This window comes from Scyliorhinus canicula, chromosome 10 (assembly GCF_902713615.1).
Source record: "Scyliorhinus canicula chromosome 10, sScyCan1.1, whole genome shotgun sequence".
Taxonomy (NCBI): domain Eukaryota; kingdom Metazoa; phylum Chordata; class Chondrichthyes; order Carcharhiniformes; family Scyliorhinidae; genus Scyliorhinus; species Scyliorhinus canicula.
In genome coordinates, this window is record NC_052155.1 from 159,354,782 (window position 1) to 159,380,318 (window position 25,537).

General features: G+C 46.1%; 1 protein-coding gene across 41 annotated transcripts in view; it reads right to left on the minus strand.

Annotated features, from left to right (window-relative positions):
• Positions 1 to 25,537, minus strand: part of rims2a (regulating synaptic membrane exocytosis 2a) — a 1,202,647-nt gene that overhangs the window by 509,957 nt on the left and 667,153 nt on the right. For all 41 annotated transcript variants that reach the window (XM_038810037.1, XM_038809989.1, XM_038810036.1 and 38 more), the window contains 2 exons: positions 5,414 to 5,513; positions 3,204 to 3,327 (listed from right to left, as the gene is read on the minus strand). In XM_038810037.1, coding sequence (XP_038665965.1) covers positions 3,204 to 3,327; positions 5,414 to 5,513 — 224 coding nt within the window. The remainder of the gene's footprint in view (positions 1 to 3,203; positions 3,328 to 5,413; positions 5,514 to 25,537) is intronic.

A 25,537-nucleotide genomic window follows, 5' to 3' on the forward strand; every position in this document is an offset into this window, starting at 1 on the left:
TCTTAAGGCAGTGGTCGCAGACAATGTGGACGTTCAGGGAGAGGAATCCCTTGTGGTTGATGAAGGGCGCTCCCTGATGTGATGGTGTTCGCAAGGTGACAGTCAAGCCATTAATAGCTACCTGGACCTTAGGCATCCCGGTATTAGCGCCGAATCCTGCAGCTCAGGCATCCTGATTGGCCTGTTTCAGGTCAAAGAGAATGCAGTGGGATGTCCGGCAGACAGGGCATCTGAGACCATCTGGATGCACTTGTGGGATGATGATTGTAAAATACCACCCAGGCACCCGCTTGAGCCCTGGAATGACCGGTGGCGAAAAAGGTCAGTGCTGCCGTGACCTTCAAGGCCACCAGGAGCAGTTGTCCTCCTCCCCCATGTGGTGCCAGGTCCGAGGATGTGACACAGGTGCCGCACAGTCTCCTTGGTGAGGCGGAATCTTCAGCGGCACATGGTGTCCGATAGCTCATTGTAGGACATGTGAGGCCTGTACACCTAAGGTCTCCTTCGTTGTTTTCTGACCCCCTCCTCAGCTTGATGGGAGGCCGGGTGTTCAGCCTGTTCAATGGCCCCACTGTTGTTCTGGTGCAGGCTTGAGTCTGGTTTGGCCTTGCCTCAGTTGGCGACGTCTGTCCGCCACCACAGCATTAACAAGGATTATTTCTAGTTTGACTGGAGCTATTCCAAAACTCATTGTTACTCTAAGGCGAATGGGAGAAGTAGAGACAGAGAGACAGTCAGTAAAAGTATCCATGACAGGACTCTCAATCCCTCCCAACACCCCTTGTCCTCATGATCCTGGAGGTTCACAACTCTACTCCATCTCTGGTGGCATATGCTACCTCAATTAGCTGCCAGCCGTAACACATCACCGGCTCAATGGCCTCAGGCACTGCCCGGCCACCTCACACTTGCCAGTGGCCCCCTGTCCAGCTGTTGTCTCCCCTCACTCCAGCTGTAGTGGGTTCTTCATATGCTATGGCTCATGGACGCCTAATTGAAGCATGATGGCTCCTGGATCACCCAGTGCAGTCGGGCTTTCACTGCTGCGAAGCGCTAGCCTACCTCTCACAATGACCAGTCCCCAGCCCTTGAGAAGGAAGGATTCCATCACTAATCCTGACTTGATGAGTGAGGCAGCTGCGAGTGGTGAAGGATATATAATGATGGCCATTTGGATTGATGAGCCTGATTCACAGGAATGTGAGAGGTCACAGGTCCTTTCAGAGACAGACAAGGCCCAGACCAATGTGTACTGTGGCTACTCAGCCTTGCTCATCTCGCGATTTTACTGCTGTCTAGCCATATTACTCAAAGCACCTGTGCAGTCAGTGCATGACCTGTGACTTTAAGCCCAATGAGGAGTCAAATATTGCCCTACCCCGACCCTTAACATGTCTGTCCCTCCTTCTCTCTCTGAGTAACATGTAGTCAGACCCTTGGGCAGGCAGCTTTCAGTCTTTAGACTCCCTTCCACCCGCCCAGATCAGGAACCCTGATCCCCCAGGTCATTGGCAGCAACATGTGTGAGATTGTGCTCAGCTGCCATATGCTTAGGCAGAGAATAACAGTGGATGTGAAAAGATTCCATTGGGAAGCCCTTGCACTATAATTTCTGAGTGGACCTACCTGGTTGAATGGCGAATACTAGCTTCCAGGAAAGGCTTGAGTTCAGATGAGATAACACATGCACATTCTAGGAAGCACTTCAGAGTTTATGGAGCGTAAGGTATTGTGTTGATATATGAAATTCTCTTTTTATTGAGGTAACAGCTAACATACCTGGTGCGAGTTAATGGAATGTACAATGAATGTCAACAAAAAAACACACAGAGCCTTTAAAGTTGACAAAGAGCAGAATACTCATTGCAACCTGAATGGGAATTGAAATTGGTCTCAAATGAAACACTTCGAAGGTTTCTCAGCAAGCTGAGAGAAGACTAACCACGCGAGTTCTCCTCCTCTGGGTGGAGACCCCCAACCAAAGGGCCTCCAGGCTAGCCCGAGTCCCTCCAACGCCAGCTCCATTAAAGGCCCCTCCCCAACACCACAGCAGCGGCACATTGCCCTTGTGCACCTTGGACACAAGTGCTGAGCATTACGGACATCCCTGTGCCCGGTACCCACTTTTAAGCACTATTACCGATTCGCGCCCGAGAGATATCCCGCTAAGGGGGCAGGAACATTCAGGGAGGGGGCAGAGTGCGTGAACATTCCAGGAAAACGGAAGATCTGAAATGAAACTCACTAATTATATGTAAACGCATGCAGATTGCTGCTACTCAGTTTCTTGGCGAGATCCAGCTTGTGCCAATGGGAAGGGTCCGGGAAAACTGCAAACCATTTTGTGCCCAACGTGAAATTGTTTTTGGGCACTCCCAGAATTTTCCCAACATAGCAGGATTTGAGCTAGCCATGATGTGACCATGAAAATCACCCCCATGATGTCTTGTCGCAATGGATCTTGGTATCGATCACAATAAACCAGATGCTCTTTTATCAGGACAGGAGTGCTTTACCATATGATACATATGTTTTGCTCTCCTGCTCAGGTAAATGATTACCTTCACAAGGGCACAAACTTTAGCTGTTATTAGGTAAAGAATAGACAAGGTTAAAGTTTAATTGCTTTTTAGTCTGGTTCCTAGCTGCTTTTCCTATTTTAAGTTTGATTGGTAAGATCAATCAAAGTTTCTAGATATTTGAACTCCTTTATCATTGTGATTACTTCAACTTAGATGAAAAAATCCCCCAAATCCCTGGTGTATATGTTGAAAAAAATCACTCCTCCTCAGTAATATCAATCTCAAATTAAATGTTATTATAGGATTGAGTTGAAAGGGAAATATGGTGCGGTGGTAATCTCACTGGACTAGTAATCCAGGCTAATGCTCTGGCCGGGCCTGGCACTGGTTCAAATTCCACCACGGAAGATGCAATCTGGAATTGCAAATGAGTCTCATTATTGGTGACCATGAAACAATCATCAACTGTTATAAAAGCCCATCTGGCTCACTAATGTCCTTTTGGGAAAGGAAATCTGCCATCCTTACCAGGTCTGGCCTACATGTGACTCCAGGCTCACTGCCCTTCTGAAATGGCCTCCAAGCCACTCAGTTCTCGGGCAATTAGGATGGTCAACAAATGCTGGTCTTGCCAGCGACGCCTATGAAGAAATAAAGAAATATTAAACCAAGGCTACTCACCCAATAGGCCTGGAAACCAGCAGTTCAACTTGCGGCTCAGGTTTAGATTCAAAAATGATGTTATACACCTCCTCAAAGGTAGCTCCTTGTAATGACCTTCCATTCCATTCAAGTACCTCATCACCTAGATAATCAAAATAATGTAGGTAAAAACATCAAAGTGTAAGTATAAAAAAATCTACTTTATTACCTTAAAATCACTTTTTAAAAAGATTGAAATTTAGTAGGCTCAGGTATAGAACATAGAACATAGAACAGTACAGCACAGAACAGGCCCTTCGGCCCTCGATGTTGTGCCGAGCAATGATCACCCTACTTAAACCCACGTAACCCGTATACCCGTAACCCAACAATCCCCCCATTAACCTTACACTACGGGCAATTTAGCATGGCCAATCCACCTAACCTGCACATCTTTGGACTGTGGGAGGAAACCGGAGCACCCGGAGGAAACCCACGCACACACGGGGAGGATGTGCAGACTCCACACAGACAGTGACCCAGCCGGGAATCGAACCTGGGACCACTGGAGCTGCGAAGCATTGATGCTAACCACCATGCTACCGTGAGGTATCTGATTAAAATAGAATCCAGGGTCTATTGAAAATGCATGCCAAATGTGAGGCATAATCATAAAATAGTTTTGTCAGTTCACAATTCGAGCAACATGTCTGAATGGAAACTTTTCCTACCATTTATGACATGTGCTGCAAAGAGGTGAAATAATGGTACAATACATCCTTCCAAATTAAACCAATCAATTATACGTATTACTGTACTTTCTTCTGCTTGGAAACCATGTTGCTTAAAGAACAGTGTGCTAATGCCTACTGGCACAGTACTTTTTGAATTGCAGACCATCCTTTTGTGTGGTCACTTTAACTTGGATTTTTCCAATTACAATTCAGTAAAATGCAGATGTTAAATAATATTGATCATGAATTTAAAAACAGAAAATGCTGGGAATATTCAGCAGGTCAGGCTGTGAAGAGAAACAAAGTTAGAGTCTTGGGTCAGTGATGACCCTTCATCAGAATTGTGAAAAGTTAGGGATGAGCGGGGATGGAGGGAAAAACTGGAGGGGTGAGGATGAAGGTCTGTGATAAAACGGAGCGGGCAGGAGAGGTGAAATGAGAAAATGTCCACAGATGCGGCCTGACCCGCTGAGTACTTATGGCATGTTCTGCTTTAGTTTCAGATTCCCAGCATGTGCATTGCTTTGCTTTTGTATTCCCGAGCATAAAGTCTAGGGGAGTGATTTTGTGCCCGCGTCTGCCATCAGCGCAAACAGCAACGCACGACATCTTGCGGGAATTGGGAAATAACATTCCCGATGGGGAGATCTTGTTTCCTGATTTTCCACACACCAGCGATGTAACAAGGTTCACGCCGACAAAGGGCGAGAACCTCATTTTAAAACATTTTAATGCATTTACATTTAATTAGCGAGCCCCTCACCATATGATCCCCACCCCACCCCCCCACCCCCACTGAATATTCAAACCTCAGGTCGCAAAGGTAAGTATAGGCCCCATGGGAGAGGGACAAGCCCAGGAACTGCCTGGATCCTCTGGGGAGCTCCTTTGGGAGTTAGGTTTCCATTCTGTTCAGAGGATGGTAGCCCTCGATGTTGATGCTTGTGGGGAGGGGCGGGAATTCCTGATGCTGATGTTAGAGCCTCGATGCTTGGGGGAGTTGGGGGGGGGGGGGAGGAATGGTGGTTCTGTGGGGGGGAACTGGGAAGGGGTTTCGTTTGTCTGCTAATTGGGGCATACTTTAAAGGTGGCACCCCGATATCTGTGGATCCAGCCTTGCTGGCTCTACCGGTCCACCACAGTGATGGTGTTAGTCACGCCCACTGCTTTTGTTTTTCAAGCGTGGCTCAAAATCTGCACTAAAAAGCCAGCTATGCTGTTGGAGAGCTACACACTGGGTCTCAGTCAGTGCCTGGCACCCTTGACAAACTATCAGAAAATTCTCTGCCAAAGTCTTTATTTGATTGTGATCAGAAGATAGATCTGCCCTATCTTCTGTAACTGTTCTGCACTATTACCTATTACATAATTCTAATCACAGATATAGGTGTGTCTTCCATCGGGTTCGCACTGGTCATATTGGCTCTGGCGTTACAGTTATCAGAGTAACATGGATGCCAACAATAAAAGGAAACCCATTTTTTAAAAAAAGCTAGATATTGTGATTAATGGTACCTGGTCTAAGGTGCCCCACAGTGTCTGCTAAACTTCCCTTCTTCACCTTGGTAATGAATGCACATAATCTGCCAAATTCAGTCATCTTTCCACCCACAACCTGTTCCAAAAGAAAAGGTCAAAGATAAAGAACATTATTATTTGGCCTCCTCCACTTAACAATTTAATGTAACACCTTTTTAAAAAAAATCATTACATCTTGTCTTGATTCCTGATAATTGCTTGAGAACAACAGTCTTGGTAAGAATAACCTTCAATTGCATTGCATTTTGACACTTACCTTACACCCTGAAGTTTTTTAATTTCTCTAATGCCCTGCATTCTTATTTCCCTCTTTTTACTTTACTCAAACGTGCAAACAGCTGATCTCTTTCCCTGGTCACCTGTACAACAATGTATTATGGAAGCATCGCTACCAAGTAGAACAAGGATGGTGGAAATATTGAATAAGGCTTGAAAATGGGCTCAGGGATGTGTTCAATTGAAATGAACAAAATGGATAGGTACAAGTATTTAAACCACAGCTCTGTGCTGAGGTATCTCATGTGGACAAGGAGAAGGAGACCCTGTTGTATTAAACGTCTACTGCATTGAAAATGTATTGGGGAAAAAATAGTTTCCGTCAGCCACCAAGAAACAAATGAGACATTTCACAGTGACACAAAGAATAGAGGGCTCAATGATTGCGAGATTTTGAAATAGTCCAGATAATGGAACAAAAGGAGAAAGCTTCTGGTTGGGTGACTGCATCCACATGCTGTGAGACTGTCACCGTATGGAAGGTTTGTTCATTTTCAAATTTGTGTTTGTTTCTCTCAGTGTCTTATTTTCTGTCCAGGTCTTTGCTGACCTCACAGACATATGCCAGAGCTTGAACTGATATTTTGTTCATTTTCTCCTATTCTTGCCAACATGCAGCTTGGCTTTTTGCCAAGTCATGCCTTGCTGAGGCTTCAGACTGCTGCCTCGCAGCTGGACTTTCTACACAATCTTGCTCTTTAGACCACATGCCTTGCTACTTTCTCAAATTGCAGGACGCCTACTAGTTGATGTATTAGACTGCACTCGATGTATGCTTTGCCCTGTCTTAGTAGCTCACTTATGGTTGTTGCTGCTTCAAGCATTTGCAGTCATTGCCTATGTGCAAATAAAACCTCATTCTGCCAATGTTGTGTTTCATTTTCATATCAAGTAGATCCTTCTGAAATGCCTCTATTGGGCTCGATAAAATTACCAGCACCATTACTCTCTGAGTTCTGCATCTGAAAAATCACAATTTCTGCCTTTATACCAACATCTGCTGATGAATTGTTCAGGTTTCTTTGGGTATTGTCTATAGGTTATCAATTTAAGTCGATGGATTTTGAAGTTGACCTTGACTCTTAACTGATCCTCCTGCGTTTAAATTGTCTTTCCCATCTGCTTCTGACGGTCTGGGCAGATGCCATGACGATCTTCATTGCGAATTGCTATCTTTACCTTTACTGCATACTTGTCAGGCTCTGCAAGTACAAGATCTAAGAAGAACAACTCCATATGCTGTCTCTGCAATGTGAATTCATTTAGGACGTCTGGAGCCAAATGCTGTGACAGTGATTGGGAAGCTAAATGGAAGGTTCTTTCTTGAAGCATGACAGGGTTGCAGGAGAGCTCTTCATACACATAAAGCCAGATTTTTGCTGAGGCATGGAGATTCCGTGGACTATTGAAATCAGTGATGAGTTCAAATAGATCCCATTTCCATTGTGGCAAGGGTGTTAACCTCCAATGTGAGTGCCATAGATTTATGCAGGAGGCATCAATACTCAAAAAGGCCAGATAAGGTATGCAGTACTGTCAAGTTTTCAAGCTACTTAAATTCCTAACCCTTTAAAATTTTAGAAAATAGCCTGTCTGTATCTGTGAAAGTGGAAAAATCTCAAGCTGTAAAGTTAGTTAAATATGCAGCCCTTTAAAAACATTGGGGGGGAAATATCAGCCTTGCCTGTGTCAGCGAGAGCTGAAAATAATCTGTTCCATTAGTTGAAAAATCGGTTTGTTGACATTACCAAAGGCTATCATAGAACTTACAGTGCAGAAGGAGGCCATTTGGCCCATTGAGTCTGCACCTGCCCTTGGAAAGAGCACTCCACTCAAGCCCAAGCCTCCACCCTATCCCCGTAACCCATAACCCCATAACCCAGTGACCCCCACCCAACCGTTTTGGACACTAAGGGCAATTTATCATGGCCAATCCACCTAACCTACATATCTTCGGACTGTGGGAGGAAACCGGAGCACCTGAAGGAAACCCTCCCAGACACGGGGAGAACGTGCAGACTCTGCACAGACAGTGACCCGAGCCAGGAATCGAACCTGGCTTTCAGGAATGGGGTTGTTTTTTTACCACAGTGAAATCTGTAATAGACATTTACAACATTATTATATTTCATCTCAACATGGTGGATACTGTGCAAGCTGGCATGGAAGGTGTAAAGAATCATGGAGATGGGATGGATGAGGCATGGGAAGTTGGTGATGGGATGTGAAGGGTGAGAGTAACCAGGTCTAATATTTAACAAAACAACTGAGGCAAAGCCTGAGAGAACCAAGGCAGAGCTTCTAAATAGCAACCTTGGCACTCGACAGCCCTCTGGCTGCCTCTGATCTGTGCCTGACATAGTGAGGCCCGACTCTATCCTATACCTTACCCTCTGCAGCAAGAACTGCACTTTTGAGGGCACTTTTCCTGAGCCGGGGGTGGAAAACCGGGGAATTTCTTGACTCAAGCCTGTCTCAAGAGCAAAATTCCAGCCTGTGTTACTTGCTAATCAATGCTGCTTCAACCACGACAGCACATGGAAACCTGCGCCAGTTCCTGTGACGATATTGTCATGTGAGAGTACCTTGAAGAAATGGGGGTTTATAAAATAGTTGTAGTGGATGTACCTTTAAGAAATGGGTGTTTGGCAGTGATGTCAGAGTGTGGGTGGAGCTGAGCTGTCTGTCTGCTTTTACTTTCGCTTTGGGCTCGCAGCTACAAGGTGTGTTGGTTTCATTTTAGATTTGGAGAAGCTGCAGTCACAGCAAGATGTGTATGAATCTCTGCAAGCTTATGAATGTTCATTTGGTGATTTCAAAGTGGTAACTGTTCTCAGTAGTGAAATTCAACATGACGTCTTTATGTAAAAGGGGTTCTTTTTGGCTTATGGATGTTGCAAGGAAAGATTAAGAGTTATTTAAAGAGTACTGTATTCTATGGGGGATTTATTGGTGTTGATAGTTGTTAAGATGTTTACTGTGGGTTTATAAAGTGTTCACTGGTTTCATAAATAAACATTATTTAATTTAAAAGCACTGTCAATTTTTGTTGCATCACACCTGCAGAGTGAGCCTGTATGCTCCCCATAACCACAATCTATTAAAAGTTGTGGGTCAGGTGAACTCCATGATACACTTTGGGGTTTTGTGGACCTTACCAGATTGAAAGGAAATTAAGTGAGGTGAATTATGTGATCAAAATGACAGATAGAAGGAAAACTCACCAAGTGTGTCATGTGAATATGCTTAAAAGGTACTTTGAAAGGGAAGGAGAGCAGAAGGAGGAGGTTGTAATGATTCTAACTCAAAGTGATGAACCAAATCCAGATGACATACCTCAAGTTAAATTGGAAAATGAGGATGTTCTTAAAAATTGGGATAAATTGTTGAGTTATCTTCCTGAGGAAAAACAGACTGACCTGAAAGAGTTATTGATGCTGCATGGGTAGGTTTGTGGAGATAAGTTGGGAAGCACTAAAATGGCTACACGTGATGTAGCTGTGGGAAATGCTGTTCCAATCAAACAACATCCATACAGACTTAACACTTTAAAATTGGTACAGGTTAACAAGGAGATTGAAAGTATGCTTTAAAATGGCACAATTGAAGTGGGTTGCAGCCAATGGAGCTCACCCTTTGTGATGGTACCAAAACCGGACAGTACCCAACGATTGTGCGTGGACTATAGAAAGGTTAATGCAGTTACAAGAATGGTCTCTTATCCTATCCCACATTTGGAGGATTGCATTGAGAAATTGGAACAATCAGCTTTTACTTCTAAACTGGATTTACTTAAAGGTTACCAACAGGTACCTTCAGCCGAAATAGCAAAGGAGATTTCAGCTTTTGTGACTCCTGATGGTATATACCAATTCAAAGTTATGCCATTTGGCATGAACAAAATCCCAGCCACATTTCAATGGTTAACTAACAAAGGCGTTTCAGGATTACCCAATTGTGCGGAATACATCGACGATCTGGTAACTTTCAGCCTGACATGGAAAGAACATTTAAAGCATCTGATGGAGTTATTCGATCGACTTCAGGAGGCAGGTTTAGTGGTAAACCTAGCCAAAAGTGAATTTGGAAAAGCCCAAGTCACCTTCCTTGGCCATACAATCGGACAGGGTCAAATAGTCCCACGGAATGTGAAAACAAATGTTATTGGGGAGTTTCCAATACCCTCGACACGAAAGGAAATAATGCGATTTCTTGGTATGAGTGGATTCTATTGGAAATTTGTGTCAAATTTTAGTAGTGTGGTTGCTCCACTGATGGACTTGCTAAAGAAACAAAGCAAATTTACGTGGACAGCGGAGTGTCAACAGGCATTTTACTGCCTGAAGGCTGTGATAACCAATGCTCCTGTGTTGGAGATTTACAAGGGACTCAGTGATCAGATTGAACTAAAGTGTCTGACTTTAAAGAGAAATGCCAAGGCATAGAGAACTGGATGAATCGTGCAGAGACCTTCTTGTCCAAAGAGACTTTCAATCGAGAAGGATTCCACTTGGAGGAAGAAAAACAAAAATGGACCATGTTATTATTAAATGTGTGTTTTGTTTCATTAAAAAAAACGTATAGTCATTGTCCATATTTCTTAAAGGAAAGTGAAAAGGTGAAAAATGAAACCATCTTGAAGTTGATGGTTTATTTTTTTTCTTGGGGAGAGGTGTCATGTGAGAGTACCTTTAAGAAATGGAGGTTCACAAAATAGCTGTAGTTGATGTATCTTTAAGAAATGGGTGTTTATCAGTGATGTCAGAGTGTGGGTGGAGCTGGGCTGTCTGTCTGCTTTCACTTTGGGCTTGCAGCTACAAGATGTGTTTGGTTTTGTTTTAGATTTGGAGAAGCTGCAGTCACAGCAAGATGTGTATGAATGTCTGCAAGCTTATGAATGCTCATTTGGTGATTTCAGAGTGGTAACTTCTCAGTGGTGAAGTTAAACCGGATGTATTTCTGTAAAAAGGGTTATTTTTGTCTTATGGATGTTGCAAGGAAAGATTAAGAGTTATTTAGAGAGTACTGTATTCTATGGGGGATTTATTGGTGTTGATAGTTGTTAAGATGTTTACTGTGGATTTATAAAACGTTAACTGATTTCATAAATAAACATTGTTTTAGTTTTAATTTAAAAGTACTTTAGATCTCTGTTGCATCACATCTGCAGAGTGGGCCCGTGTGCTCCCCATACCACAATCTATTAAAAGTTGTGGGTCAGGTGAACCCCCTGATACACTTTGGGGTTCTCTAAACCCTGGTCCATAACAATGTATCCCAAATTATCTACATGTTTAACAGTATGTTAATCAACGTGTTAAGCCACATGCACTACAAAGCACTATCACAACAGTCTGCAGAATTTCCAGGTCATAGATGTTTATTGTGCATAGAGTATACGGAAATTAGTCCCAGAGAGAAAATGCAATTTTTCCCATTAGTTTCGTGATCACTGAAAATGTCATAGTGAGTAGCAATGGGATTTTTCACTGCTTGTTTAACTGTAATATTTGGCTGGAATTTACGACATTGTGTCAGTGATTTGTGCCATTTGATTTGTAAGTTCTTTCCAGTTGGCAACTGCCACCATTGATGGATCCCCCTTGGTGGGAGCAGACTTTTGGAATGCAAACTAGATGTATTTTGCTGCATTGTCACTGATATATTAGACTAGAGATGCCAGCAGAGAGATAGCCCCAGATTCAATATAAGATCTCTTGCTTTCATAAATGATGCCAGGGAATAGTGGCTGCACAGATGCTGTGAAGCGTGAATGCTCATCTCATCTATTCACTATGAATTATCTCATCTGTGCACTATGAAATTAATTCAAAATTTTGTTCATCCTTATGCTAATTTCAGGTGCATCCATTTATCTGACTTTCAATTGGAGCTATGTAAGCAAAATGCAACATCCTTTTTGATAATTTTGGTGAGCACATTTTTAGTAATTAGCACTGATATTGCTTTTTACCGTGCTGTGCCCTCTTTAAGCATATGTTGCAAAAAATAATGGTACAGAGGAACACAAGGTGTATGTTTGCGTGAACTATATGGAAAATTAATTATAGCCATTTTTGTCAAAACAAAGCATATGGATGGAACAAGAGGCAATGCTGAAAATACTCAGTGGGTCAGGTAGCATCTGTGGAGAGAGAAACAAGGGTAAGTGGAAAGTCCATTTCTATCCAATCTGCTTTGCCTATGGCTTATTTAGTGTGTTCCCACCTAACTTGGGGAGGCCATTAAAACTATTACAATCATGCAATTAACCAGCAATGTGCAGCATTTAATCACTTTTAAATGCTGTCTTTGAGTAGTTGTGAAAAGGTAATAAGCTTAAGCACAAGATTACAAATATAGTCAAAAGCTGGGTTTAATGTTTGATCCATAAATCTTTTCAATCCACCTTGCAGCACCTGAAACTAGGAATATTAACATTGTCATTAAAATAAATTGAGGGGGCTATTTTGTGGTAATATCATGCCTTAAAAATGACTTTATAATATTATGTAGCATCAGCTAATCTTCCAGTCTTATCAAGCGAATTCTGCAACGTTGCTAAAACAACCATTGGGGGAGCTGCTCACGGCCGAAGTCACAAATGAGGAGGCCTCATGGGACCCTATAAGGCTAGCTTACAGAAAGAACATAGAACAGTACAGCACAGAACAGGCCCTTCGGCCCTCGATGTTGTGCCGAGCAATGATCACCCTACTCAAACCCACGTATCCACCCTATACACGTAACCCAAACAACCCCCCCTTAACCTTACTTTTTAGGACACTACGGGCAATTTAGCATGGCCAATCCACCTAACCCGCACATTTTTGGACTGTGGGAGGAAACCGGAGCACCCGGAGGAAACCCACGAACACACGGGGAGGACGTGCAGACTCTGCACAGACAGTGACCCAGCCGGGAACTGAACCTGGGACCCTGGAGCTGTGAAGCATTTATGCTAACCACCATGCTACCATGCTGCCCATATATATATTTGTATTATATTCTCCCTGTCTCTGTTGAGCCTTGTGCAGGCAGTTTTTCAACGTCTAAAGCTCAAAATGGAAAGTGTACGGTAATCTAAAACTACAAGACAAATGTGCAGTTTTTTAATAAGGCACAGAGACGCTTCTAATATACTGTCTGCCTTTATAAACAACATTAACAGGAACTTGCCATGCACAACACATGGTAAAATATTCCAAGGTGCTTCACCAAACCACAAAACTAAATACATCGGCCAGCTGACGAAAACCCTGGTCAAAGAGGATCTTAAAGGAGGAAAGACAGAAAAGCAGAAAGATTTAAGATGGAAATTCCAAAGTTAGGTCCTAGACAGCTAAAGGGACAACCGATAGTGGGACAAGCAACATCGGAGATTCACCAAAGATCAGAATTGGAAGGATGCAGAGATTTAGGAAGATTGTCACGTTGGAGGAGGTTATACAAATAGAAAGGGACAAGGCATTGGAGTGTTTTGAAAATAACAATGTAAATGTTTAAATGGAGATGTCTCCAGACCATGCAAGTGTGATGGGGCTGGTTGATGCTGAGGGAGGCCTCCCCTGGGCTTCCCGACAGCCTTCCTGCCTCATGGGATCTAACCAGATGTCGTGGGGTGTCGCGATCTGGTTCTCGCCCAAAATGGGCGGTGTTACAACACCCTGGGCAAATGCGCGGTCAGTTCCTGCCCCACAGACCCTGCAGTCCCAAAATACGTTAAATAACCAATAATTTGTGTTTTCCTGAGATTTTTAACCCCTGACTACTCCAATGAGTTAAAGACACCAGATTTATAAGTAAAACATTAACAAGCGGTTTATTAATAGCTAGAGTAAAAGATCAACATATAAAGGAAATAATTGGCACTATGGTCTACCAGTCTACCTATTCCCAAAACCCGGTTGCTTCCTCCACCCAGACACACACAAAACAAACACATGGTGAAGAGATAGGAAATGGGTTAGAATATTGGGGATAGAAGGAGAAGATTTGAGATGAATCCTCGCTGTTGCAGTTGTGGCCTCTGTAGGCGCCGGTCTTCTCTGAATGTGACTCTCTCGGGAGTCGGTTTATATGAGTGATTCAGGTCAGGGACATTTTGACCACTGGATGGAGCTCACACAGGAGATTAAGGTCTGTGCAATTCTGACCTCTGACCACTGGATGGAGCCCCCATCTCCCTGAGATATGACTGGAAGTTTAAAACTGAGAAGGTTACAGTGTCTTCCGTTTGCCTGATCTCCGTATAGAAATTCCAGCTGCATTATAAAGAGTGTTTTCAGATTGGGTTCTTCACAGCCAGTCAGAGGATTAAAGACTCAACCTGGTTGTGAACCTGCTTGCAATTTTTCACTCCAGAAGTTTCCCTTCACAGTTCTCACTGCTGTATGCCTTTTAAAGAGGAGTGCCTTCACAGACCTGACTAGGAGCTTTTAAAATCACCTGGCAAAGAGAGAGACAGAGAGAGAGAGCAGAGAGAGAATGTCTTCCAGCTGTTTCCAGGCTGAACCCTTCACAGAACTGAAGAAAAAAAAATGGAGCACTCCAGATGACCCTCCTTTCTTCCGTAAGATTCTGAATAGTTCCACCAAACACAAGTAATAACAGGAGATAGATAAGAATTTCAAATTCACCGATTGGCTGCTTGCCGAGTCTATCACACTGGCATCATGGGCTCTGCCACAGAACCTAAAAGGGAAGTCCTGAGCAAGTCCATTAGACCAGGGGTTTTTCAGGTTTGCCTAAAGTCTTTAGTTTAACCAAAAATCTCAGTGTTGTAGCCACTATCAAGAAGACGGTAGATCAAAGGCAGTCAGCAGGACAGGGATTAAGAAGGACACACAAAACAGACAAAGAGTTTATAGCATTATCCTAACAGTGAGATCCAGTCTGCATGCTTAAGTGGGTTTTAAACCCACTTAAATGTGCTGACATTGGATCCAACCGGATCTCAGCATCTACTGGCCTCTCCAGGGAGATCCCAGCTGGGCACCAATTGGTACTAGTCCACACAAGCATGGGCCACGTGGAACAGTACCCGGGGGTTTCCCAGGCCATTAGAGGCACCTGGGTGGTCTAGCATGGGCAGGGTAGCCCCATGGCTCTCCCCTGGCATCCGGGCACATTGGCATTGCCAGGCTGGCACCTTGGCACTGGAAGGAACCCTGGAACTGCCAAGGTGCCAGGGTGGCACTGCCAGGGTGGCTGTGCAAGGATGCCCAGATTATAGGGTTGCACTGATCAGGGTCAGGACCTGTGGGGGGCCATGCTCATGAAAGGAGCGATGGGGGGGGGGGGGGGGGGGGGGGGGTGATTAAGGGTGGGTGGATAAAGAACGGGTTTGAAGGGGCATCCAGAAGGTTGGGAGGCATGAAGGTGGGGGTCCTGGAAGGAAGGGGCCCAAAAGTTGGCATGGAAAGGCCTGAAGGGTGGGGGCCATCAGTGACCCCATAGCAGGGTGTTCTCACTTTGGGGTTGTGGGGCAGTGTCTATATGAGTGCGGAGTGGGATAGGTGACGTTGCCCGTGGGTGAGCAAGCTCACTTAGATTTCGAAGGGTGCTCCGATCTCTGAAGAGCCGGTGTGCAGGCTTCGTGGAGATGGTAACTGACAGTTTTCTAAGTCCAGCGGCTGAAGTCCTTTCCACTTGAGGTTAAAACAGCAATCTGCATGTGAAGCCAAAGATGTATTATAAAGCTGTCTAAAAGGCCAGAGGCTTGGGTCATATGACATGTCCCGTTAATGGCTAATTGCGGCACAACAACCAGTTTATGTGCTTCTGGGTAGAATTCCATTGTTCCCTCGGAGAGAGAGAGATGGGATGGCTTTTCCAGCATGAAGGATTTTGACCTTTTTTGTGACAATTCAGTTTGGCGAGCCATTTCATCTGCACTTCCTCTATTCTCCATCCCCTCCAAAATGGCACCATCATGTCACGCGCCGCACACCGTTGGAACGGCGTTGGCGCATCTTCAGAAGGCCCCTCCCCCAATGGGCCGAGTTCCCGACCGAACGGGGGACATGTGGTCTGAGCAGTCGGGAGCCTGGTGTGGCAGCCGTGAACTGTGCCCAGCTCCACCACAGTCAGCTGGGGGCCGGAAGGGCGTCCGCGAGGGTTGGGGAACTTGTGGGGCGGGGGGGGGGGGGGGGGGGGGGGGGCGGAGGAGACGGCAGGGGGGTAGTATTTGGCAAGTCGGGTCCGCGCACGGCCGGCGCAATGTTATACGGCATGACATGCGCATGCTCGACCACGGACCCGGCCATTTTTGTCGCCTGGTTTTACCCAGGCGCAGCTGCTAGCCCCTCACCAGTCCCAGGACCGGTGAGGGTTCGGCACTGATTTTGGCTTCGTAAGACGCCACAGTTCTCATGCCAGCATGGGCACGTAGCCGCAAAATCGGAGAATCCAGTCCCTTATCTCGAGGGTGACACCTCTATGAGGTGTCTGGGGTTTCCTCCTGCTCGTCTGTTCAGTGGGTTCTGAAGCTGAATTGCTGGGTTTGGTGAGACTTAAAATTTGAACTTGATCATGTGTTTTTCGAGTGCATAATTCTGATTTCACTTTTATTTCCCTTGCTCACTTTTATTTCCTCAAGTATTTTTCATTTCAAGGTATATTAACTGCCCATTTTCCTTTATCCTAGAATGCCCCCCCCCCCTCTCCCACATACACACACACATCTTCTGTCCCATGTCATCTGGAGCATTACTGCCCTCAGGTGACTGTCCACCTCTGCCTACCTGTTTGGGAACTTCCTTGGTCCTTGTTTAAATCCTGGAAGAAGGTTTCTGCTAACCAAACTTCTATGGCTTTTCCTTCAACCTCTGCTGCTTCTGTTCCAGCACTTGCACTTTTCACTAGCTCTATTTTGGTCTTATTGAAATCTGACAAGCTCTGCCCTCGTCTATGTAAATCCTATAGGCTCTAACCTGGTCCCTTTAAATTCTGTTGTCTTCCCTTTAGATTCCTTAATCCCAGCTCACTCTATCGCCTGCTAAACTTCCTCAGCCCTTTGAAGCCGAGCATTTTCCTTGTTCCCACTAATTTCTCCAGTCTCTGTGGACTACACTCGCTTCTTTGGGGATAATACATTCCAGCCAGCTAAATCATGAGCCAATAAAAAGTCCACTCCCTACATGGGCCACCTTGGGATGACACCCAGTATTACTAGCCCCATTAGTAGTTCGCTCTGCATATATGTCGTTTTTAAGGGAACTTCTGCGAATGATCAAGTTAAGTCCCTTAACCAGCACGTTGGCATTCACTCTGCTTTCAGGTAGAAAATCACCACCACTTGCCACAAGAGTGACAAACAACCAGTGCGTCGGAGAAAACAGGTTTCTTTTCCTGGTTTTAAAAATAAACGAAGGATCATTTTCCTCATAAACACAAACTGGCCCTTGACCACATTGGAATGCAGGCTTATGATCTTCATGGTCACAGACATTGTCTCGTCTGCAGTGTCTTTTTCACTTTTCACATCTAAACAATTATTTGTCAGGTATCAGGCTTCCAACACTGAAAACACACACGGTGTACCCCTACAGTGTAACATCTTGCTTCCACCTTTTAAAACTTGGAGACTCATTTGGATGTCCTCCTTACCCAACCTTCCTCTCAAGCTTTGTTTTGGCTTCACCTGTATCCCTCCTAATTCTCCCTAAGCTATACGATCCCACTTTACCTTGAGTTAGTTGTCTGTGTGTTAACTCATAGCCGTGGCTATGATGGATACCTGTCCAGCTTTGGAGACGTTCTGTTTTTTGTGTGGGTCTTTATGGAAAGGAGAAGGGATTCGCGAGAAGAATCACGGGCGCGATTCTCCACTGCCCAGGCCGGGTGGGAGAATCGCGGGAGGGCCGCTTTGGCACCCCCCGTGATTCTCCCACCACCCCAAAAATGGCATGTCGCGTTTTGCGACACGCTGCTCAGAGAATCGCGGGTCGCCGTTTTTCACGGCGACCCGCGATTCTCCGGCCAGGATGGGCCGAGCGGCCTGCCGTTCCTGACCTGTTCACGCCAGCGGCAACCATACCTGGTCGCTGCCGGCGTGAACATCGCGCAAAAGATGAGTTTGGGGCCTGTGGGGGGCTGAGAAGGGATTGAGCACCACGGCCGTGCTCGGGAGGGGACTGGCCCGCGATCGGTGCCCACCGATCGTCGGGCCGGCGTCTCCAAGAGACAAACTCTTTCCCCTCCGCCGCCCCACAAGATCAAGCCGCCACGTCTTGCGGGGCAGCAGAGGGGAAGACGGCAACCGCGCATGCACGGCTGACGTCATTAGGCGCCGCCGGCCGCGTCATTATCGGCGCGCCGTGATTTACGAAACGCCGCTCCTAGCCCCCCCCCCCCCCCCTCCGCCCCCCGGGTTCTCATATGTGGTATCCATCGAAACGCCCATGTAGGTGGAGCTGGTTTAGCACAGCTGCCTTTTAAAGCAGACCAAGGCAGGCCAGCAGCACGGTTCAATTCCCGTACCAGCCTCCCCGAACAGGCGCCGGAATGTGGCGACTAGGGGCTTTTCACAGTAACTTCATTTGAAGCCTCCTTGTGACAACAAGCGATTTTCATTTCATTTCTATCGGCACAAAGTGAGTTTCTTAACCCTTTTGAACTTGATGTAGGTTTGCTTATGACATTTACGGAAAGTAAAGAATCTTTGATGGCATGCTTCCAGTACCAGCTTGTGAGCACTCAGGACAGCCTTTGGATCATCTCATAGTTTGCTTAACTTTTGTCAGACAGTCGGGAATAAACCTCATGGGTTTTTCCTATTAATTTCATTTGCAATAGAAGGGTCCAAAGCTCCAATGGCTACTTCAACAGCTTTGCAAACCTTTTAAATGAGACAACAAATACTTTCACATCCCCCTCCTCGAACTTTGGTATCACTTGTGAGTACTTTTATGAGCTCGACACTTGGTCCTGCCGGGGCGTTGTCTTCCTCACTCGGTGTACATTTCTCTACCCTGTGCGACCTGCCTCAAGCTCCTTTCTTGTTTTTCTCTCAAAAGCTTGTTCTTTCTCCCTTTCCTGGAATTCTCTCTCCTCTTTCTGATCCAGTCTCTCCTTTTCCCTGCTCCCCTATTTTTCACTTTCTTTTTCTTTTCTCCCTTTTTCTTTCGCTTTGATTTTTAGCTGCTGTCTCTGCTATTCCAGCTGTATCTTGGCCAATGTTAGCCTATCCATTTGGAGTCCTAGCTTTCGGACCGACACCCGTTTCTAAATGCCTCGCCACAGTCTGTAATTTGTCAATCCCAGGTTTTTCACTCTCTGGTTTGAGGAAGGTATTGACCTCGAATGTGGCCATTTGAAGTATTCTCGCACTGCAGAACACAAGAAATTCTGGACTGAAGTTTTAAAATATACGGGATTTGGTTTCCCGCTTTCAATTTCTTGTTTGTTTGTGAGTTCATTCACAACCTCAGACACCAATAGCGGAATTCTCCGCTCCCCATGTGGCGTGGGAGAATCGTGGGAGGGCTTCCCGACATTTTTTACACCCCCCTGGCGCCCCCAGCGATTCTTTTCCCCCCCCCCCCCGACTCGGAAAAATCGCCGCTCGCCATTTTTCACGGCGAACGGCGATTCTCCGAGCCCGATGGGCTGAGCGGCCGGCCCTTCACGCCCGTTTCACCACGGCAGCAACCACACCTGGTCGCTGCATTCGTGAAACGGGCGCCAGATGCCCATTTGGGGCATCTAGGGGCCCGATTTGGACGGGAGCACCGCGACTGTGCTCGGGAGGGGACAGGCCTGCGATCGGTGCCCACCGCACTCTTTCCCCTCCACCGCCCGGCAAGATCAAGCCGCCACGTCTTGCCGGGTGGCGATGGGGAAAGACGGCACCACGCATGCGCGGATGACTTCACATTCTCGGCGCGACAAGTGTCGCGGCCGGGAAAGACAGAAGCCCACTCCTAGCCCCCCGGGTGGGGGTGAATTAGGTGCGGGGAGCGGGCACCGAGTTCACGACGGCCTTCACGAATTCGGCCCCCTGCAGAGAATTCCGCCTTTTCTGGAAAGGTCGGGTGAGGACGGGTCGATTGGCTCCCCTCTTTCCCCACTTGGCTAACAGATTATTTGTCAAAAGAGACAACGTGTTGATTCAGTGAGCATTTAACGGTTCACACGCTGTGATCATAAAAGACACAATCAGACAGATTTTCTTAAGCTTTAACAATGCTGATAATGATAATGGGGATGTATTTTATAAAGCAGGTTTGAATGCCAATGTGGAGATGATGCTGTTGGTACACAAAGAAAATTGGAGAGTTGGTTTGAAGGACAGGGGAGTATGAAGATTGGCTTGCATTAAGTTGGTTGAAGGCACTGATCTGGAACCACACTTCCTCTCAACTTGTCAAAACTTTACTCTAATTATATTCTCTGTGTATCACACAGACTACATCTGCACTCCCCAATCTTCTCCTCCCTCCCCCTGTGGTCAGGAAGAGGAAGAGAAGTCCAAGGAAGTCTGTTGTGTCTAACCAGCCTGCACTCCACCAGGAAAGATACTTGCGCATGAGAGGGATTTGTGTTTGGAGTCAGTGGCACATGGTGAAGGACACCATTACAGAATGCGGGAGGAGGTGTCTGTGCACAGCCACCCTCGGAGGAGAAAGGGCAGTCACGGGGATACTCCAGTAGACATTGAGTCACTTAACAGGACACAATACCTGAAGCAACAGATGTGCGGATATCTGGTGGAGTTCCCCGAGAGCTCACTCACTTTGAGTTGAGGGGCCCAACATGGCGATGAGCTCACCTATATCTTGGGAGCTCAATTGTATGAGCTCTATCCACAAGAAAGTGGTCAATCTCATGGAGAGATGTGGGGTGTATTCAAGAGTAGCATGAAGTCCTGTAAAGGATCAAAACTCAGTCGTTAGCCAGGAGCACGCTGTTCAGAGTATGAGAGCTGATCTCCGTGGAGCACACGAGGAGCTGCCTGCCCACAACAGGACATTCATGCCAGTGGTACAAGAGCAGCTGGAAGCTCTAATTAAACTGCCTGAAGGCCAAACTTGAGCTGTAGTGGCGGGTGAGAAGATAAGGGTTTCGATGACATTTCAACACCTTCTTGCGCTGCTTCACTGGCCCCTCTGCCAGAGCCCTCATCTGTGGCACATGTCCCCGTGATAGAGGCTACCCCAGCAGATACGCAGAGCTCAGTCTCAGGTGGGTCACCAATACATCCCTGCATGGCAAGGCCAGACACCACATTCCTCAAAGCTGTAGAACCAGAGAGGTGAGCCGGCTGCCTCCACATCCTCTGGGGCAAGGAGGGGAGTACCATGTAGGGGTGTTCACGAATGCAGGGTTTCACTTTGCCTCGATCATTAAAGGATTTGCAGTGTTGTCATTTACTTTTACAATGTTACTTGTTACTTTCATGCACGTCGTAAATTAATTACCTACTTTCTGCTATCAATAGCTCAAATTACCAGGTAAACAAAACACAGCAGATTCTTAACAGTGACAATGGAAACTATAGCCAATAGTCCATCTCCCAGTGATGGTATGAGTGTGAAGGGTATGGGTATGTGTATCCAGGTATGGAAGACCTTTATGTCTTTATTCAGACATTCAGAGAAAGGATTAGTCTGTGGAAGGACGATTTAGTTGGGCATCCCAACATTTGCTGCCATCCATTGGTGCATTTGAAGAAGTCATGATGATCTGACTTCTTGATATCTTGGTATTGTTCCACCCTGAGTGGTGTGCGGATGGCAGTGAAATACACTTGAGTGTTCCATAGTGGCCGATCTGCAGGTCAGGATGTTATGTATATTGCATATTAGACTTGCATTTCTAGAAAGTCCCATGCCATTGAAGCCTTTGTCCCTAGTCTGGTCATTAGCTGGTAAGGAAACTCAATGAATTCCAAAACTGCATGTTGTCGATGTCACACACTGCTATCATTATGGGGAGTGGTGGGTGGAGACTGTGGATGGAAATGGCGATTGTGGCGAGCACCCGTGGCGCTTATTCCCGTACACACTCTTGTCGTGGCATTTCTGTTGGCCCAGCAGTCTACAGCTCCGGAGTTAGTCACACAGCACACGTGCACATTTGACATGGTGGACAGGCTTTAGCAAGGCCCAAGGTGAAGTTGTCGCCAGTTATTTGCTGGTCTCTAATATATAATTGCCACCCAGCTTTTTAAAGGGCTTCTCAAGGACAATCTGTGGACAATGCGAAGCCAAAGGGTGATGATGGTGCAGGATTCAGCCATGCTGATGACATTCTCCCTTGTTAGGGATGGAGTTTGCCTGAAAGATGCACAGCATCAATGTTAATAGGCACTTATATGGCAATAGCTCACCAGGAACTTGCTGCTGGCTTTATCTTCAGATCATAAAGGTTGCTTAAGTGAATTGTCTCTGTGATAAGAGGTTCCTAATGACAATGGTGTACCATACGGATTGGCTCTAGGGTACCTGGGCCTGCCCCTCAGGATGTCTTTCACTATCCCCCTCCTTCTCAGTGGCATCTCCGTCGACAGGGTCTTCTTTATCCTCCTCCTCCTTCAACTCTTTTGGTGATCTCTAATTGCTTGATGTGAATGCCCCTTCCACTATGCATATGCTACTCTGCAGCGAACAAGAACTCTACCTGACAGTCTTGCGGGCGATTAATGGCGTGTTTCTTCTGAGCAGTCAAGGCATTTGGATCACATTTTCATCAGGCCAAAAGCCTGATCGGTGATTGTCCTCATCTGCAAATGGCTGTTATTATAGTGATACTGGGGTCCAGCATCCATACGCTTGAAGGGAGTAAGCAATCACCACCTCAATGAGTAACCTTGTGATGAATGTAGGAATTTCAGATATATTTTATTGTAGGTATTTGGTGAAGTAATGGTCAAAATCCTGGGGTAGTGTGTGTGTGACTGCTACATCACGTTTTAAAAGAGATTCTAGTTTGAAAGACAGCAAAGGTTTTGGGAGCCAGGGGTGCAATTTAGCCGTCGTCAAAGGATTGGACTAATGCAGTTTTGTTTGGAATAAGGGGATTCCCTGTGGTGTTAATTAGATTAATAGCTTGGTAAAATGATGTTGTTACTGGATGGAACTAAGGTATCAGACGTTTTTAAGAAAGCAGTGGAGTTCTGGATGAAGCTGTGAACATAAGTCAAGCAGTTTTCTCTCTGCAGTTCAATTAGAAGAAATGTCTGCAGACAGAAGAGCAGTGTGTTTGGGAAGCTGAACAAACCAGCTGAAACAGCTTCTGAAGAAATACAGCCAGAGTTTCTGCATTGTTCGGACAGGATCCAGGGGCGAGATTCTCTGATCCTGAGGCTAAGGGCGCGATTCTCCACTCCCCACGCCGGGTGGGAGAATCGCGGGAGGGTCGGGCGACTCACGACATGCCCCCCTGGTGCCCCCCGCAATTCTCCCACCCCCCGCTCGGAAGAATCGCCGCTCGCCGTTTTTCACGTCGGGGTGGCGTCACGCGATTCGCACCCCGCCCGGCGATTCTCCGGCCCGGCGTGGGGCTGAGAGAATCCCGCCCCAGGTCTTTCCTTTAAAGCAGTATCAAAAGAACTCTCTTTCTCAGATAACATCTCTGCACAGCAGTGCTAATGGCATTTTAACAGTGGATTGAGAGCTGAGATGGTCATTTCTTGTTGTTGGAGTGGAAGCAAATGTAGCAGTTAAGGGTACTGGATGGTAGCCGTCCAGTATTGATTGTATCGAGTAGAATTATTTCACAGATAATTATAAGCTATTTTCTGGTGTGATGTTAAAGATATTTTTTAACACTGTTAGTAATAAGGTTTGTTTTAATATACCATATCCCCATTTCATCATGAAATCTCTGCTGGAGGAAGTATCCTTTCCTCACAGTCTTACAAAATTAAAATTCAGTATTGGGCTTTCTGTCCAGTATCCTTAGCCATGGTTGGGGTCTGGTCTGGGATGGTAATACCCTTTATTCCCCAGCAGCTAATCTCTGATTAGTAAGTTTGCAGACAACACAAAGGTTGGTGGAATTGCAGATAGCGATGAGGACTGTCAAGAGGATACAGCAGGATTTAGATCGTTTGGAGACTTGGACGGAGAGATGGCAGATAGAGTTTAATCCGGAAAATGTGAGGTAATGCATATTGGAAGGTCTAATGCAGGTCAGGAATATACAGTGAATGGTAGAACCCTCAAGAGTATTGAATGTCAGAGAGATATAGGTGTACACGGGTCACTGAAAGGGGCAACACAGGTGGAGAAGGTAGTCAAGAAGGCATACGGCATACTTACCTTCATTGGCCGGGGCACTGAGTATAAGAATTGGCAAGTCATGTTACAACTGTATAGAACCTTAGTTAGGCCACACTTGGGAGTATAGTGTTCAATTCTGGTCGACATGCTACCAGAAGGATGTGGAGGCTTTAGAGAGGGTGCAGAAGAGATTTGCCAGGAAGTTGCCTGGTATGGAGGGAATTAGCTATGAGGAGCGGTTGAATAAACAAGGTTTGTTCTCACTGGCACGACGGAGGTTGAGGGGCGACCTGATAGAGGTCTACAAAATTATGAGGGGCATAGACAGAGTGGATAGTAAGAGGCTTTTCCCCAGGGTAGAGGGGTCAATTACTTGGGGGCATAGGTTTAAGGCACGAGGGGCAAGGTTTAGAGTAGATGTACGAGGCAGGTTTTTTTACACAGAGGGTAGTGGGTGCCTGGAACTCGCTGCCGGAGGAGGTGGTGGAAGCAGGGACGATAGTGACATTTAAGGGGCATCTTAACAAATACATAAATAGAGGGATACGGACACAGGAAGTGTAGAAGATTGTAGGTTAGTCGGGCAGCATTGTCGGCACGGGCTTGGAGGGCCGAAGGGCCTGTTCCTGTGCTGTACTTTTCTTTGTTCTTTGTTCTTTTTGTTCTGGGATGGAAAGGTTGTGGCAAGCATAAATGGCTCCGAATAAATGGGTCATGGCAACTCCCAGGGAAACAAGTGCAGGAAGGCCTTATTGTCATCATGCATAAACTGTATACTGGTAGAGCAGAATGGTCTTCTGTTCATAAATGTCTGGCTGCTGTATTGGTGTCCTCATTGTGTCATGGGTACAGTCAACCACTTTGTGAATTTGTGGAGAGCTGGCTCTGGAGGCAAGGCCCATTTCCCTTGGGGGCTGCAACACCAAATCTGTGAGCGAGCTGGTGTGGTCCCTCAGCCGATCTCAGAGTGTATCAGTGATGATGATGATACACCAATGGGAAGCTGACTGAGAGATATTGCAGGGGTGTATGGGAGGAGCCAGCCAGGAGACGACCAACCTTTGTGTCGTCTGCAAACTTACTAATCAGAGGGTCACAATAACCCGAGTGCAACAGGCAAGATGTGGGGATCGGGTGATGTTGCACAGGGTCTCCATCATGGCACAGGCGTCTCTAAACACTTCTCTGGATATTTTGGTGCCATTCCCTGGACTGCATTTTGGACATGTTGGCAAATCTTTGTTGGAGATTATATAGTTTTTGTTCAGGGTAATATCAGCTCTCTTGTTTTCTATAGTGGCTCTACTTTCTCCTTGCTGGGTATCCTGCAACTCTGGCCACACATTGCTGCCACTACCCTTCCCCTATTGTCCATATATGGGAAGGTGTTGCACCCATTATTTTTCAACTTCCTTCCTTCGCTCTGCAATTTACACCCAGCCTTGTCGTGTTCTATCTCCTACTTGACTGCTGACTGTAAAGTGTAAATGCTGCGTAGTCCCAGAAGACCATAGGCTGCTGTCTCCTTTGAGGGATGACTGGTGGTGATTTAACCCGAGGGTGACCACATCTCAGGCATGGGGCAAGGTTGAGAATA